This window comes from Prinia subflava, chromosome W (assembly GCF_021018805.1).
Source record: "Prinia subflava isolate CZ2003 ecotype Zambia chromosome W, Cam_Psub_1.2, whole genome shotgun sequence".
Lineage (NCBI taxonomy): Eukaryota > Metazoa > Chordata > Aves > Passeriformes > Cisticolidae > Prinia > Prinia subflava.
Window position 1 is genome coordinate 4,016,513 of NC_086282.1, and position 17,922 is coordinate 4,034,434.

The 17,922-nt window shown below is 41.7% G+C and overlaps 1 protein-coding gene across 1 annotated transcript in view; it reads right to left on the bottom strand.

The window, feature by feature from the left end:
* Window positions 1-17,922, bottom strand: part of LOC134563378 (ubiquitin-like modifier-activating enzyme 6) — an 81,377-nt gene that overhangs the window by 13,214 nt on the left and 50,241 nt on the right. The window contains 12 exon segments of the mRNA XM_063421263.1: window positions 1,131-1,202; window positions 1,851-1,917; window positions 3,107-3,170; window positions 3,277-3,322; window positions 7,847-7,924; window positions 8,288-8,368; window positions 8,885-8,963; window positions 9,236-9,303; window positions 9,997-10,140; window positions 10,543-10,609; window positions 11,264-11,340; window positions 11,796-11,858. Of these exon segments, the coding sequence (XP_063277333.1) occupies window positions 1,131-1,202; window positions 1,851-1,917; window positions 3,107-3,170; window positions 3,277-3,322; window positions 7,847-7,924; window positions 8,288-8,368; window positions 8,885-8,963; window positions 9,236-9,303; window positions 9,997-10,140; window positions 10,543-10,609; window positions 11,264-11,340; window positions 11,796-11,858 (906 nt within the window).

Genomic DNA, 17,922 nt, shown 5'->3' on the forward strand with positions numbered 1-17,922 from the left:
GACATACTGTATACATTTTTCTGTCCTCCTAAAACCTTCTAGCACTAACGAATGCCACCTCATAAGGCAATATCGTGAAAAGTTTACTGCAAAAAGGTGGTGTCATAATATAAGCCACATTGCAGCAGACAACCCATCTCACTCTAGTCCCAAAAGCCACCCTAAGGGATTGTTCTTTATTTGTGGGGATTGGGCATGGGCAGGAATTCCGTCTCGACTTTTAGGAGGGCCATGTAACTTAACATCCATCTCCATCAGCTCTCTCCTAGAAGACGAGGAAATTACCAGACAGGCAACATAGATTTTCTTTTGTTACTGCATGGACATGAATGCCAGGAATTTGAAGGACTCTGTTGCATGAACCTGACCTCAAAAGCTCCAAACATCCATGCTGCCCTTCGAAGCATAAACAACATGATCGGACAAGTGAAGCAAGAGTCTGAAGATTGGATCAAAGAACTGTTCAAGGGCTGGGGATTCACAGGGTGGTGGATCTCTATACTTAAAACAATTTTGTTATTTCTTGTTATTCTTTTCCTTGTAACAATAGCGTTAGGGATCCTACGTTGTTTGATTTTCAAGGCTATTAACAGCCTCATACCTTCTACCTCAGAAGTCAACCACATAGAGTTGGCAAATCTAAAGCAGTCTGATTTCCCTACCAATAGTAAGTGGTGGGAAACCCCACACTCCGTGTCAAAATGAACCTAATGCTTTTTCTTGTTACCTTGTTAAACAAAAAAGGGGGAGATGTTGCATTCCCCTGGGAAATGGTTTCTCCCCCCCAAGAGACCCCTGGAGCCTGTAACCACTTAGTTTAACCCTTCCTCCCCTTTCTGACCCTATTGGCTGTGTTCCAATTATCTCTCCCTAGCAGAAGCCTAGATAAGGCCCTCTTCTTCCGCACTCGCCCTCTTTCCCCTCTAGAAACCACCTGGAATAAACATCTTGAACTACATCTGGGGGTCAGAGCCTCTTTTGGATCCTTTGTCCTGTCCCTGAAATACTCCTCCAAAGCCTTCTAGGATCTGAGCTAGCATTGGAGCATTGGGGGGCTACAGGGGGATTTATTTCAGTGGGACACTGCTTGTGGGATATTTTTTTTTCTTTAAATTAAATATCACACTTACTTTGTTTGAAGGTCTAAACTCTGGTACCTTCACAGATGAAATGACCCCCAAAATGGTTTCCTCTGACAAGTCCTGTTATCATTTTGAAGAAAAACAATTTAAATTCACATCAACCCAAAAGGACCTCCACAAAAAGATTGTAAATAGAATAGGATTTCAAAAATTACTAGACCCAAAAAATCTCACAGGTATTCAGTGATGTTTCAGCCAAACATCATCATTAAAACACCAAGTGACAATTCATTTGCCACAGCAAACCACAGCAATGTGAAGTGCCTAGCACTTGAAAACTAAACAGAAGTGCAAACCGGATTTACAGGAAGGTCCAATTAGAAAACAAACAAGAAAAAACAAAAAACCACAAAGGATAAACAATGCAGAGGCTGTAAGCAGTAAAAAGTAAAACTCCCATGGCATACTTAAGACACTTAATTTTTAAAAAAACCTTAAAGAGATTTTCTTTCAGTTAAGTTGTTATATTGCATCAAAATAATAATTCCCAAGTTCAGTGCTTACTGAAAATACCCACAACACTACTCATTTCTTCTCCAGGTTAGGGATTTAAATAAAATAAATAAGTGTAAGCAGCTGCCAAACAGCCAATGCTGAAGGATAGATTACTGTAAGAATCACTTTAATCAGCTCTTAAATAACTGGCAGCTGGACATCAGGCCAAAACTGAACACCAAGTTAAGGGAACACTGTTACAGTCTGGATTACCTTTTCTGTGAAAGGAACACAGTACACTGTTGCAAAGAGTTTTGCTGTGCTCACTATCACCACGAGCCTAGCTGATAAGGACACACTCAGGAGACAGAGGTCTGGGTTCATGAGAGCATCCAGCAGGAGAGCCAGAGCCAGAGAGCCCGAGTTTATTTACAAAACTCAGTTTTATACATTTCCTATGGGGCCTGTGGATTGGAGGATGGAATTCCACCTCTCAATCCACATTGGTCAAGCCAACTGTCAATCACCTTTCTCCTCCCACCTAGAAATATGTAAACAATCAAAGACAGTTAGCAAAACATGGCCAGTGTCTATAGTAAGGAGCGTGAGAAGCTGCACACTTCTGCTTTAGTATAGAACGCTCAGGAAACTGGGAAGAATCATGGCAACACTCACGATGAAGCCATAGCGCCTAAAGCAAAAAGAATTCTTTTTTGTTGGTTGTTTTTTCTCCTTTAGTTGCCCAAAGGTTTGCAATCATGCTCAAGATCTTGAACAAACATACTGAGAAACAGAATTTCCATCCTTCAGTGTACACAGTACAAAATAGCACATTTTGAAGGACTCAGAAGTTGTCCCCAAAACTAGGCAAATTTTGATGAGTGGAGAGTTACTTAATGAAACTGTATCTTCTTAAACTTTGCAGTCAAGCAAACAATTACAAATGCTCACATGACAATATGATAAAAAGCCTAATCTCAGAATTACTTTGATATTTACCATGACATCAGTTTTCACTCAAACTAAAACAGCCATCCAGTTTCTCAAAGCAATTGTAGATAGACAGCAGAGAAAAGCTGTTTAATCCATCAACCACATCAATTTTTAAAATTATCTGTAATACCCAAGCCATCTAGATCAGACCGAAATTGTGATGAACAAGAAAAGGAGTCCCTTCACTAGGTCATTTGGCACATCCTGCATTTTATGATGTGGACAGTGGGGGCAGGGAGGTGTGACAGCAGGAACTCAGTAATTCTGCAGCCATATAAGATATGAAAGGGGTTGTTCTAAGCCATTTCACATTAGATGAAGTCAGAACAGCACCCTCCAATCCCATGTCAGTGAAAGTTAAATTATCTGCAGTGAAAGTATTTGACAGCTCACCAAATCTGCCACAGGATAAAACTGTGCACTAACATCTATCGATTCCAGTCCAACTTCCAGGGCTATAAAGCCACTGCCTTGCACTTCCTGCTGTGAGTTTTATAGGATGCTATACCATGCATCTGGGACAGTACCATACTTACAAAGGATCATTAAATTCAAACTTCACTGGGAAAGGAGGCCTCTTTGGTGATTGCCAAAACAATCCTGGTAAGAAAACAGACTTAAGATGAAATCCTAAGGAACCAGAAGCAGCAACAGCATGACATATGCCATGAATTTTCAACAGGCATAAAGGGGCATTTGTACTTACTTCCATCTTTTAATCGTGCATCAAGGGGTATCACCGTGGAGGCCCAACCAGGAAAACAGACTGGGGACACAGATCTGGGTGCATCAACAGCAGCAGGGCAGAAGACCCTGCCCTTAGTTTATTTTTCCATTATATATCTGTGGCAAGGTGACCATGGATTGGAGAAGGGTATCGCCACCTCTCCTGTCACATTGGTCCAGGAGGCTGTCATTCAACCTCCCCTTCTCTTGGAGAAAGAATTCATAACATTACCAATATTTACAAAACATGGTCCTGTGTTTACAATTCACCAGCGTGAGAAACTGCACGTTTCTCCTTTAATATGAACGCTCAGCAAACCAGGAAAATTCATGGCAACATCTCACCCTTTTAAGTATATTAAAAAGAAAACAAAAAAAGAAAAATGAACAATTCTATGACAGGAAAAAAGAAAGAAAAAAAAAACCTGTATAAAGTTCACCGACCTTCATTTAGGTGACGGTGTGAGGGCTACATGTTGGTCTGATTCTGCCTTTGCTACCCAGGGTTTCACCCTGAACCCCTTGCAATAACTTGCTCAAAATATCTCGAGCATAGTCTAACATAATTCAACCAACACCCTCATATATTTAAATTTTTATAAGATACAAGGGAATATACGGTGCAAAAGGCAGGAGCATTCCAAGAAAAATTTAACCACTCAATTGAAAATTCTGAACCCCAAAAGTTCTGTCCCAAAACCACAACCCCCAAACAACGTGCACTTTCCCCACAGAGGTCACAATGGCTACCATACATAAAACTGAACCAAAGCAAACAATTCCTGTGAGTCCATGATTAACAGTCCGCTGGCTCTCAGCCTCACACTGCTACAATCAGTCCTTGTCCAGCAGCTCCACAGGATCCAAAGTCTCGATGGAGGCCATATAGGAAAAGAGAGGATGCCAGTCTGTGTCCATGTCAATCAGATCTCGAAGAGGCTTCTCTGACGAGTGGCACTAGGGTGGCACCGGGTGCACAAGGTTTCAGGATCAGTCCAATGCACCTGAGGCAGCTCAGCAGACTTTCAGTGGCCGCCTTCTTAGCATGGATCGCAGAACCTGAGGATAGAGAACTTAGAAAACACAAATTGAGCAATTGACTTTTTCTCAAAGAATGCATGCAACATAGGATGTGGACGTAAAAACCCACTGCAAGGTCCAAGGAAAAACTGACCATAGCTATGTGGCAACATCAACACTTCCTACACTTGAGATGATGGCTGTACACCAGCCAGAGAATTTTGCTCTTGTTCTAGAGCTTGGGAAACTGTTTCGTCCCCCTGATGTCTTCGTCTTTTTCTTCGCCTCCGAGTTTTCGGGCTTGGCGTGGGCTCAGCATGACCCACTGCTTTGCAAGTTTCTGCAGTATGGTCTGGACCCCCACATTGTGCGCAGAAAAACAAGGGAGTCACTTTCTGTGCCTCCTTTTCCTGTTCTCTACTAGGCTGAATATCTGCCTGTGTCTCATGTCCAGCATTCTGCCTCTGTTCAGCCGGCTGTGAAGCAGCCATTGGGGTCATCACCATAGAATCACAGGTGTTTAGAACTGCACAGGTCTGGACCATCTCCAGGACAGTAGAAGTCTCTGGAATGGTTTCCAGGAGCCTCTGGCAAGCAGAATTAGCATGGCTTCTTGCTAATTGCTCCAAAATTATCATTCTTAAAGTGCTATCCTGGACTCTCATCTCTAAAAAATCCATCAGACGCACTATAAGTCGATGAAAAGGTTCACCTGGCTTCTGTGCTATGTCTGAGAAGTCTTGCTTTGGGGAGAAGGATAACTTGGTTTTTATCAATGCAGATATCCCTATGTATCTGCACGAATCTAAGACAGTGCGAGAAAGACCAGCTTGCACATCAGGGCAAGCATATTGACTCCTCCCCATAAGTAGGTCAGCTCCGACCCCAAACAAGGGATCGTCTCGAGGCAGGTGTCTATTTATGGCAGCCATTTGTCCAGCTAGGGATTTCCAACTTTTCTCAAAGGTAAAAACCTGTTGAGGTTCAAACATCACTGTTGCAAAGCCTCTTATTACATAAGGAAAGATCAGATCCTCAAATTCTGCACTGATCCATTGAATTGCCTCAGTGAAGCTTGTATTATCTTTTGCCACGTCCCTTGATAAGGGAAGCGGGACTGCCCATGATGGGTCATCATGGCTATGATGTCGTGGAACCAAACTCACAGGTCCCTGAACTGGCTCGGGCAAAGCTGCATCTGCAGGCAGCAGCTCTGTTAGGTCAGCAGCCTGATTCACCTGGGATGCAGGACTAAAAACCTCATCCGATTTCATGACAGGGAAAGCGTGCACATCAGACAACGCTTTTGCCCTGTTATCATCTCCCACAGCCGATCCGGCCCCGTGGGGGGGGTGGGCGGGGGACAGTGACTCGCTCAGACTCCTCTCTGAGCGGGGGGGCGATTGTCCCGCTGGGCAGGGGGGCGTGGCCGATCGGCCACAGCTTTCAGCTCCCTCCCGGCCAGCCGATGGGTCGGTGGCCGGGGCCAGAGCCGGCGGCAGCTCTGCGGCTCCAGCGCTCGGCCCCGTCCCCTCTGAAAGGAGGGAGCGGCCCGGCGGAAACCGCGGCGAGCGGCAGGGGGGCGTCAGCAGCCCCCGCGGGCGGCGGGGACCGGGCGCGCGGCCGGGATCGCGAGGGGCGGGGCGCGGCGCCGGCGGAGCGGCGGCCCAGGGCAGCGCGGGCGATCCCCCGTGCTCGGCGTGGGACCCGATGCCAAGCACTCCGCCCCCTCGGCACCCCAGCTCCCCGCCCGCCCAACCGCGCAGGGAGCGGACCGAAAAAAGCTTCCCGATCCTTCCAAAAACCCCGCTGGGCGCGCCCATCCCCCGACATGGGGGCCGGGATCTCCCGCATCGGCTCTAACCCTGCATCAGAGCAATCCTCGTCAGAAGCGACGGAGCTCGCAGGGGAGCCAGTCCTGCTTCCTGTCGAAAGCCCAGAATCAACTTCAAAGTCCTCCCCAGCCTCTTTTAAAAGCAGGAAAACTGTGGTCCATGCCCGTAAAAGAGTGCCTGCCTTAGAGTTTCCGTCAAGGACGGCAGAGAAAAGTCTTTTTCCCAGGGTTCTCCATGGGCCAATATAAAGTGCCTTTTCAGCAGTATAAAAAATTCCAAGTTTCTTTCCCCAGCTAAACAGTTCTCTCATGTGTTTCCTGGTCAAGTCAGTGTCACAGGACAACAAAAAGGAGTGGAGCAGTTCCATCATCAATCGTTCCTCTGAGAACATCGTGGGTTTCTTCTTTTTGCAGCTGTAGAAGGCAGATTTTTTTCTTCTTTTTTCTTTTTCCTTTTTTTTTTTTTTTCCTTCTTTTTTCTTGCCTCACTAGCTTGCAACTTGACCACGTTGGGCACCAGTTATCACCATGGAGGCCTAACCAGGAAAAACAGGCTGGAGACACAGATCTGGGTGCAACAACAGCAGCAGGGCAGAAGACCTGCCCCTCAGTTTATTTGCCATTATACACCTGTGGCAAGGTGACCATGGATTGGAGAAGGGTATCTCCACCTCTCCATCACATTGGCCCAGGAGGCTGTCATTCAACCTCCCCTTCTCTTGGAGAAAGAATTCATAACATTGCCAATATTTACAAAACATGGTCCTGTGTTTACAATTCACCAGCGTGAGAAACTGCACATTTCTCCTTTAATATGAACGCTCAGCAAACCAGGAAAATTCATGGCAACAGTATTCCACACAAAATCAGTTTCCGAAGCTGAACTGAAATAGAGTTCTTGACCAACCTGACACTTCTAGCCGTACCACAATTATCTCGGGATCAGCACTCACGCCTGTGGCTTCTAAAAGCTTGTAGGGTTCACCTTCCATTTATCTACCCATCATCCAAAGTGGAATCTGTTCCCAGATTTACTACACATAAACAGGAGGCAGAAAATTCAACTGTTGGGTTTTGGGTAGGTGAAACCTTTTTCTACATTGCTGTCAAGATCTAAGGCACCTTTTTTATTTTGTGCTGTTTGTGAGTAAGGGGATGGCCTCTCTGCTTCTAAGGAATTAACAGCTTCTGTGTTATGCATTTACTGAATGTACATGTTGGGCATTTCAAAACTATTTACTAGCTTAGTGAAAACTGAATTAAGTCAGAAGACACCAACTTTGGTCAAGTTCTAGCAGCAGCACTACTGAGCTCTATCATGAACACTTTTGCCAGCACTATTTTTTGTTGTTTTATTTTCCCCAAATTTCAATGGCATAGTGGAGCATTTCTGACATAGTAACCCATGATGGGCTCTTACACAATACAGTACTTATCCAACTGTCAAATTCGAGAGATTTCCCTAGTCAAAAACACCAGTACAAATTAGAAAAGCCAATTTTACTCAACTGATACTAGTGATGAGTTGGATGCCATTGGAGTTCTAAGCACTGTTTAAAAAAACCCTCTAGATTTCATTACAGCCTTTAAGTCTTTTCTGGAGAGAAGTACAGACATTCACAAGTTCAGCTCTCTGTGGAGACACAAGACAGGGAAACACAGTAGTCCAGAAAATTTACTGAATAAGAAAGCCTACCTGTATGTGATGAGGTCGAAAAAGAAACTGCCTGTTCAGGTTGAATTTCTCGATCAAATCTGGATCTGTAATTGTAACCTAAGTCAGAAGGGGCAAAAGTAATAGCTGAAGTTACAATTTAAGTGTAACACTGAGCAATGATCTTGATGAAATTTCTATAGACACTTGTCAAAACAAAACACTGTTATTGGCATCCACTGTGGCCAAAGCTCTGCTTATACTGACTGAGTAAATTTTGTTTTAAAATCAAAATATGGCAAGACTGCTCCAAGTGTATTCTGCTTCTAATTGCACACCCTTCTATGCCAAGGCCACTGTATCCTCTGTGCAGAGATGAACTTGAAATAAGTCTTAGGCTTTTAACACCTTTAGTAGTCTAATTATTTAATTCTTCCCTGTCACAGCACTTCTAATGAGAAGTAAGGTTAACAGATGAGTTACCAATCCTTTGTCTTGCCCAGTACCAACACCAAGAAGTGTGAAGTTTTTCAGCATTTCACAGCCTATCGCTCCACAGCCAACCTAAAGATCATTACATTTGTAGAATCAGAAATGTAAGTGGAAACCACAAAGACAAGTCCCACTGCAATTCTGGACCATTTATTCAGCAGTGGCACATATCAGAGCTGCCCTCATGTATTTTGAGGACTGTCACAGATGACACGAAAAGAACTACATGAGGACATGCGGGTGTGCAGAGCAGGAAAAGGGCTGAGTTTATTTACAAAACTCAATTTTATACATTTTCTATGGGGCTTGTGGATTGGAGGATGGAATTCCACCTCTCAATCCACATTGGTCAAGCTAACTGTCAATCAACTTTTTCTTCCCACCTAAAATATGTAAACAATGAAAGACAGCAAAACATGGCCATTGTTTATAGTACAAACTGTGAGAAAGTAAAAATTCTGACTCCAATATGAAGAACATTACAGAAGGCTTAGAAAAGTCTTCAAAACCAGGGCGACAGAGGACAGTGGGCATTAGCTATACATACAAAGCATTTGCAAACAGTGTAACAGTGTCAGTCATACTCACCAAGAAAACATTCAAATCGTGGAGCTTCTGGCACAGAGAGTCTCCAATACAAGCCCTCAAGGCATCGCATCTATCTCCCCTATGCAGGCAGGGAGACAAAAACAGGAGACTTCAAGCAGCTATTTATCATGGTAGTACCATTGATGCCAAACTGCACTTTGACGTGAACTAAGAAAGTCAGAAAGAGTCTATAATTCCTTTTAATCCCATGCTGAAATAGGACACACATTCTTAACCCCAAACTTGTCCCTCCAGCAAACAGCACTGAATTTAAAATTTAAAAGACATCTGTGACTGCTTGAGACTCAGATGTGAACAGTACATAAGCCAGCAGATTGTAGTTATATTTACCGTGGGAGAAACTCCTCAGAGCCCGCCTTCTCTAGAGGTGTTACAATGTCTAACATATCTATATATAGCTGTAAAAAAAAAAAAAAAGAAGAAAAAAAAGAAAAATTAAATAAAAACCTGTGAAAAACATTAATGTTATTTTAATTTAAAAACTACCTACATGAACAACAGAGTCTAGAAATTTAGAAGCACTAAGTTTTTACTGTCAGTGGAAGACTACACAGCATCTGGGACCCTACAGTTCACTTCACAATTTTAGTGGACAAGAGAAAGCACTTGAACATAGAGGGGAAAAAACATTCACTCAAACAGGTGAGTTTGCTGCAAGTTTTTGACTTCTGACAGGCATGTTACCCCTCCATAGGTAACTCTGAAGATTGTGACATTTTTTAATCCAACTGTACTCTGACATTTATTCTGAGAGTCTGAAAGCCCTGCTCTTATGTACAGTAGCTTAAGCTGGTATCTGCACTATATCACACCTTTGCATCCATGCAGTGACAAGCCGATGCTCCTTTTGCTAGTGTGGAAAAACAATGTGCTGTCTGAACCCCAAATACAAAAATTTTAACTAAAACTCTCTGTACTTTTATAGTACACATAAAACCACTACTTTTTCTAAATATAGTCTCAAATCTTTTTTTTTTTTTTAGTTCCATGTTATAGAAGTTGTTCAGGTTACTCTGATCATACAGCATTTACAAGCAACTATCCATTCATAAAATGTCAAAATAACCATCCAAAAACCAAGACAGCCTTACCCACTGCTGCAATGGAGAAAATTTTCCTGTTACTGCTTTCAGGACTTCCTGGCTAGCAACACCACCCACTGCTGCAGCCAAAGGAGGCAGAAATCCCTGAGCAGTCCTAGACAGCCATTTCACCACATCTCCATTCACCTGAGGCTGAAAAGTTAGACACAGGAACAGGTTTACCCCCTCAGTGAACAAGTCACTGTTGGACAGTTTCAAAAACCATTATTCTTCACTAAAAGACTATTATATCACTCTGACTAGCAAAAAAGTTTCTAGCCAAAACAGATCCACCATATACCCTGTATTTGTCATATGCATTTGTCTAAAAACGGGATTGACATCACCACAGGATCAGCCTTCATGTCAGGATTAACATTCAGTTAAACCCATGCTGAAATCCAATTGTATTTCCGCACATGGCCTTCAAACAGTAGGCTGATCCATCTAAAGATGGATTCAAAGGCCAGAACAAGGACCAACAACTAAAGCATGACCTTTAGGCAAGTAAATGAGCACATAAAAAAGTAACTCATAATGACAATGATTTCTTACTGTGTTTTCCAGTGTTTCATTTATAAACATGGCTATTTTCAGCATTTCCTCAGCATCTTGAAGGCATCTAGACACCGGGGTAGAAACAATAATGATGACTTAAACATTCCAGAGTTCTTCTAGAAATACAATCAATGAAAGAAAAAAAGCAGTGGATACAGTAGGAAGTTTGGAATCTCACATTATCCTTAACAGCGAGCATTCAAGATGTACTTCTAAATGTTAGGGTTAGTTCAAGAACAGGAGTCTCAGTGGAAAAGGCCATGTGCAAGTAGTCTTAAGATTTATACTTTTTAAGTCATTTTGTCTCATTTAACTCAAAATTACACACATCAAGAACTACAGCTGAATGAAAAACATTGAAAATGAAACCCAAATCATCCAAATATATTTTTTTAAAATCCATGAACTACAAGATAATTCAGGATCACTGAAACAACTTTTCTATATCAATCCCACAATGTGAAAAAGCTAGAACAGAGAAGGCCTTCCTCCAGAAGCATCTTTTGTCTACCTGGGCCCAGCAAGTGTCATTGATGTATTGGGAAAGCCTTGTTACACACTCAGACACATCAGGTAACATTTTTCATCTTTCCATTTCTACATGGTCTATCAGGTACCAGACAGGGAAGGTACCATGCTGCACAGCCAGCCAGTAACTACACAAAAAGGAGAGATCTGTCTGATTCACGGCTTGGCAAACACAGAATTGCTGCTTTACCCAATCTTCGGTCTGTGACCAAAGTTCTTTTAGAAGTGGTTTAAGGCAAGCATGGCAACATGGATCTGCAAAGGTGCCTGTTAAGACAACAATAACTGTTGATCAGTTACAAACTAGAGAGAAATGAAGTACACAAAAACAACTATCTGAACTCTTTCACTTCTTGTCTCTTGAGTATAACGCTCAAAAAGAGTTTTAAAATAACATTAAAAAGTGAATTTGAAATACCTTTTATTAATGTTTTTTAAAAAGTATTGCTCAGTAGTGCAACACCCTTCACACACATTCAGCACCCACTTCAACTAAGTCCAACTGAAGAGTCCCCAAAAGAATTTAGAGCTGAAATTGGAAAGTGCAGTAATCTTTTAACTAAACATTATAATGCATTGCATTTTGCCAAACATCAATATCAAAGCCCAGCATTAAAGGCAAAAAGTAGAAATTATAGTATTCTAAACATAAAGCTACAGATTACAATCCATGTATTTTTACTATTAGAGCACTTATGCCCAAATCCCCACATGCTAATTACCTCAGGCTTGCTAAAATCTGCAGCAAGGCATAATGGATTTGTTATCTGCTTCTCCAGCCGTTCCTGGAAAAACAGAATTCATGGCAACACACTACTTAAGAACACAACAGCCACTGCTACCCGACTGTCCTGGGGTGACAGGACATTTTCATGCTTTGTATCCCAAATCGTGTTTTTTCTGTTCCCATGTTCTCAGTTTGTTTTGTCTATAGCTGAGCCCCTCCCCCGGCTGCTTGCTTTTGGCTTGCTTGCTGCTAGCTTTAGGCGGCTTTGCTGGCTTTGCTCTCTTGCTTTCTGCTTTTTGCTTGCTTTTTGCCATTTTTCTGCTTTTGTCTTTCCCCTTCTTTCCTTCCTCCCTTCCCTGAAGACATCGGACCTGCTTCGGGCCCTGATTCGGGAACGTCAAGGGAAAACCCCCCAGAGTCTGCACCTGAAAGAAGCTTTGGCACCCTCCCCAGCAGAAACTGCTCACCCTCTCTTGGACTGGTGAACACATTTGTTGTCATCTCGGACTGTTTTTCTTGTGTTGGGGAGTGTTTTTTCATTGTTTCTCAATAAACAAGTTTTTTCCACTTTTCCTCTGAGGAAATTCCTCCCGAACCCGGTGGTGGGGGAGGGAGTTGTGGAGATTTTCCCCTAATTTTGTCCTAAACCAGGACAAACATTTTTGGTGGCCCGTACGGGGAGACGATCATACAAAATGGAAAAAACTTTATTCTAATAATATTTTGGTTTCTGTTGTTTTGTGGGCATATTGGTATGTCTCTTTTTGAAGGTATAATGTCATTTGGAGTGAAAGCCTGCCTCTATTTCTGGTCATTAAGGTTCTTTGAAGTTTTAATACCTTTGTGGTCCCTAGGTTTATTTTCTTATCCAGAAATAGCTCCGATATTGTCCCTGATGCATAGCTTTTGTAACCGTGGGGCACTAACCAGAATATTTATTGGGCTGGGCTTGGTTGTGATGATTTGCAAGAGGTTTATAAAAATGTTGTAATCGGTTCCAGGAATGTATGGTTCATGGTTGTGGTTGTGTACTCAGTTTGTTAGGGGAGAAGCGGGGGGGGAGGCTCTTCGGCCTTTGCTTTCCTTCTTCTCCTCTGAATTGTTTACATCTCTATTAGAAAATGTTTGGTCCTCCCTGACTGCCAAGGACACCATCTTTCTGGCATTTAATTTAGTAAGCTTTCTTTATACTGTCTGCAGTTTATATAAGATGAAGGCTGAGATTTCTAGAGGGGCTGGTGAGACTCCTGATGTAGGAGTAAAACCAAGGGTGAAGAATTGTGAGTGGCATGGGAAATGGGAGGATATGGGCCGAATTTTAAAGGAGTTTTCTGATCCTGTAGTCTGGGACTTTCCATCTGAACAAATTCAGAACCCAGCTGAGGTGGTAAAGTATCTGAAAGAGAGGTGCCATGGTAACACTAAGGAGGAAAGGATCATTGCAGTGAGCTGGGCCCTGGCACATGCTTATCGCACCCTGCTACATCTCAAGGTTATTGTTTCCTTGAGATTCTCCTTGGGATTGCTGGCCCCAAGGTAATAAGGTTTTTCCCCAGGGTTGCTGTTCCCTGAGGGTTTCCTCTGGGTTGCTGTTCCCAGAGGTAATAAGGTTTTCAATCTTCTCTTTGCCCTAAGTGTTACACACCAGAGGTAGAGACGACAAGTTGAGTCCACCGGTGCACATTTCCAAGGCTGTTTATTCTTCATTATCTCAGTCCTTTTTCAGCTCTGCCAGGCCTCCCTGACAGGGTACCTTATCTTAGTTCTTTCTCAGCTCTGCAAGGTATCTCCGCAGAGCAGGACACGCGGCAGACTGGGCGGATCAGAGAGTCCCGCACCTTATGTACGGTCCCCTTGACCCAACCACTGTCCAAGATGTATTTTTTATTTACAAAATTTTACCAATACCTACTACCTTTACTAACATGTCAGTTCTACTCTAAGCCAATCTCTAAAACCCAACTCAGCACAAGATGGGGGACGAGAGCAAGAACTAGGAGGACAGGTGTTGTTGTTTAAATTTATGGGGGGTCCCCGGGGAGTACCCCCCGGAGACCCCCAGGGTCTTTTGGGGTCGTGGTGTTCCCGTGCTGGCAGGCAAAGAGACTCAGATGCCGGTGGAATGCTGATGAGGTGAGGGTTTATTCACTGAGGGAGAGGGGAAGGGAAGGAAGGGGGAAGGGAGGAGAGGGAAAAAGGGAGCATCAGGAGGCCTCCAGGGGTAGAGGGGCAAGAGGGGCAGAGCCTTCTGCCTTAGCATTCTTATCGCAGAGGTTCAAAGGGGCGCGGTAATTTCTCCAGCCAATGAGGTTACAGATAACTTGATACTGCAGGGAGGGTACAGACTTGGGATAAACCATACATTTTCCAGGGGTGAGCTAGAGCAAACCATTTCCATAAAATGTAATCCCACAGACAGGGGCCACTCCCCAATTCCTCCATCTTGTCTCTTCAGCCCCATATGCTAAGAATCCTAATTTCTATATTTATATTCTATAATAAACCATCCACTACTTATTTCAAATTTTTAGGATTTGTGATTCTTCCTGCATGTGAGTGTTCACTCCCATGGACAGGAATCAGAGTCAGTGTCCTCCTGGGATCTGTGTGGGTCTAACTGACCCCCCTGTACAGATCCCAGACCCCCCTGTCCGGTCTCCAAACCCTCCAGGGAGGCCAGAGGGATGTTCTAGACTCCAACATCTCCCCCTTCTCTTTGCAGTAAAAATGCTTCTCTGACAACTCTGTTCTTGGCCCGCCGTATGCATTGAAGCAAACACGGCACATACATCAGAAGAATCACAAACTTCAACAGGAAATACATACATACTCTCAAAAGTTCCCTCTACCATGATAAAAGGTTAAACACATTGAACATTCCATCCATTCAAGGCTCAGTTCTCATAATAAGTTGGTTCACAGCCTTTTTCCAGTTGTCTTATGTTCTCATGATATCTCTTCAAACTTATCTACTTGTGTCTCAGCATCAGCAATGAATAATCAATTGCTGTTCTGTTTTCGTCTCACACTGTCAATATCAGTTAACAAATCATTCAGTGTAAGAGAAGTGGCATGGGCATACTTGTTCTGACAACAGCCCTTTTGATCCAATAGTATTAAAATCATCCCTGATACTGTCTGCATTACCATCACAACTTGGATCATATTGTTCAACAGATCTTTCCTCTCTTGTTCTTTTATCAATGTCATGCTGGGTGTTAATAAAAAACATCTCTTGTTGCTGCATGGACCATCCTTGACAACTGCAGGGAGCACAGACTGAATCCTGTCTTCACAAATGAAAAGGATTCCTTTCGGGAATACCATTGAAACCTGGCTTGCTAGTTTATCTGACATCTCAGTGTAGTTACACCAAGGTGATGCACTTTTACAAATCATATGATTTGCAGTGACATCTATGATGTTATCTTTTTTGTGTCACTCCAGGAAAGACCAAATTTTTTTTTTTGCACAAATTCTCTTTTACTGAACCAAAAGTTTTCATTCCCGAGGTTCACAAAGAACCACAGAAAAGAATTTCATTTGAACATCCCATTTGTCCACTAGGTTGAAAATGAACTGTGAAATTACTGGAGGGATGCTCTCTGGGATCGACTACTTGTTCAATCACCTGCCTACTAACAAACTCATAGAACATGATAAAAGGAATTTCCCTGATCTTGAGTATGTCAAATGAAAGATGCTCAGCTCTGATACACTGGCCAGAGTTTCCCAACCATCCTTCCTTGACTGAATCATGGGCGAAACTACCCCACTGCCCAAGACAATCGGTGAGAACACAAGGTACAAGTATAACACTTGATTGAACTGCTTGTTCAAAGGCCTCACTCTCTGTGGGAATCTCTGAAATGCAACACCACTCAAGTCCCAAGAGAAATCCCAAGTCCCAAAATCTTTTGCATTCCGAACGAAGAAATGTCCGCAGTCTTGACAGCCACGACTGTGTGCCTGCTTTTCCATTTCTGGACCAACGCCTGATGCCGTTGACTTTGGCAGAGGTTCTCATGCCTTGCTGATGCTCATTTTCGGCTCCTCTGAAAACACGAGCACAATCCCTGCCCCAAACCTTAAATTTAAATGGTTTTCCAATCCATCCTGTCTCTGGGTTTCTGCTCAAGACTAAAGGATTCTCTTCACATTTCTCTTCCCGTTCCACTTGCTGCTCAGTGAAGTAGACTCTACAAAAGAACTTATCAAAAGTTTAAAACGTACTATTTTTTCCTCAACATTCTGCTTAGATTTGCACTCAGCATTCCTCCCCTCTCCTTTTGCATCATGAAGGTTATTTCAATTTTTTGGAGATATAAAACATGACATGAGTACTATAAAGCATGACAAAAGAATTCTATAATGAAATGCTCAACACAAAAGAAAAATTCGGCATACCAATGAAAATGAAACGTGATTATCAAATCATTTGTGCCATCACCTCAGAGACTGCAAACTGCTGAAACACTTTCCTTCAGTGCAGATCCTGATATTCTTTCCCGGGCAAGACATCGGGTCTCACGACAAAGTTGATTCAGATGTTATATTAATAAGATCAAATTGCCAAGTCAAAATAACTTGCATATTATTTTTTGGAGCAGAAATCTCTGGGCTTTGTTGGCAAACAGCATCCGTCCAAGTTAAAATCAGAGTTTGGCCAGAACTCAAACTTCAAGTTGGAGTGATGCTCTTTAGTATATTCTTTAAATAAATCCTCTAACAACAATGAGCATAAAATGCCCCAAATACAACAGACTGTCATAACGTTTTTACATAAAAGAGACATTTAAAATTTAAGATGAAAAATTGATCTGATCAATTAGGAACTCATCTTTTTTGGAACTTGAAAACAGTTGAGTACCAATTGGAACAATCACAGGTTCAACAGCTGATGGAAAAATCACCAATGATGCTTCAGGTATCTCTCTCCAAGACCTTCTGAAAAACACTTAAAGATTTAACAAACTGAAATGCAGTGTCTCTCCTCACACAAGAGGTACCAAAACAAGCCGAAAATCTCATTTCAAGCGAAATGCATAACACAGTTAAAAGAATCAAATGAAACTTCAAAAGGACATGCTAAAACATTGCATAAAACATACAAGATTGATTACAAAAGAGACAAATTATATACTTAAAATGAAACTTAAGAAAAAATTCTGACTTGCACTTAATAATACAACTACATTTTTCAACAACAGCATTTACGAAATACTTAAATGTTTAAAAAACATAGTAAAAATTCAAAATTACAAATGCCTTTTGAAAAACCCTGTAAATAAATGACAAAGCATAAAAGCTTAACTGTAATATCAACTTACAAGTATTATCAGTTTTTATATATATTTTCATACTATATAATCAATGTAACAATACTTAACACGTTAAATTGCATTTCAAAACCCTCATACACTTGTTAATTTAACATAAAACACAAAAGACTGAAACAATTCATAACCAACAATAAAATCAGGGATCTAACAAATTGTATGTTCTCCTCAAATCTTATTTATCAATGTTCCATCATCATCATTTCAGTTGAAACTGTTTCTTTGTTGAAGAAAAATAACTAAACTTTGCAAATTAAACAAACATACCTTCTATAAATTGTAAATCACTTTTTAAATCAACCAACACTTGAATTCAACATAAATAAATCTTGATAAAAAATCTACAACTTGCAGTAACCTTATAAAATCCATATATAATAAATCAATGAAATATAAATTTATTACTAATTAAACTTCATGAAACTCAAATCTAAACTTAACTTAAACTCATCAGGGCCCAAACTTGAAATAAACTTTAGAATTATATATTTAACAATATGTAACTCAAACTCGAACCAAACCACACAAAAATTTAAACAACAGTAAAATGTGGAAACATAAATTAATACACAATGAATAACTCTGGCTAAAAACTCATTTCCATTTCGTTTTCTATTTTATCTTCTATATGATAAGATGTCCCTTTCTCACATTTTGTGTTTCTCACACAATGATGGATTGCTCCACAACAAAGGGACAAATGATTGTATCTTCTTCTTCTGGTCTTTTCTTACAGTGTTGACATGCTGTTCTGTTGAATCACTTGTTGAAGTGCTGTGAGAA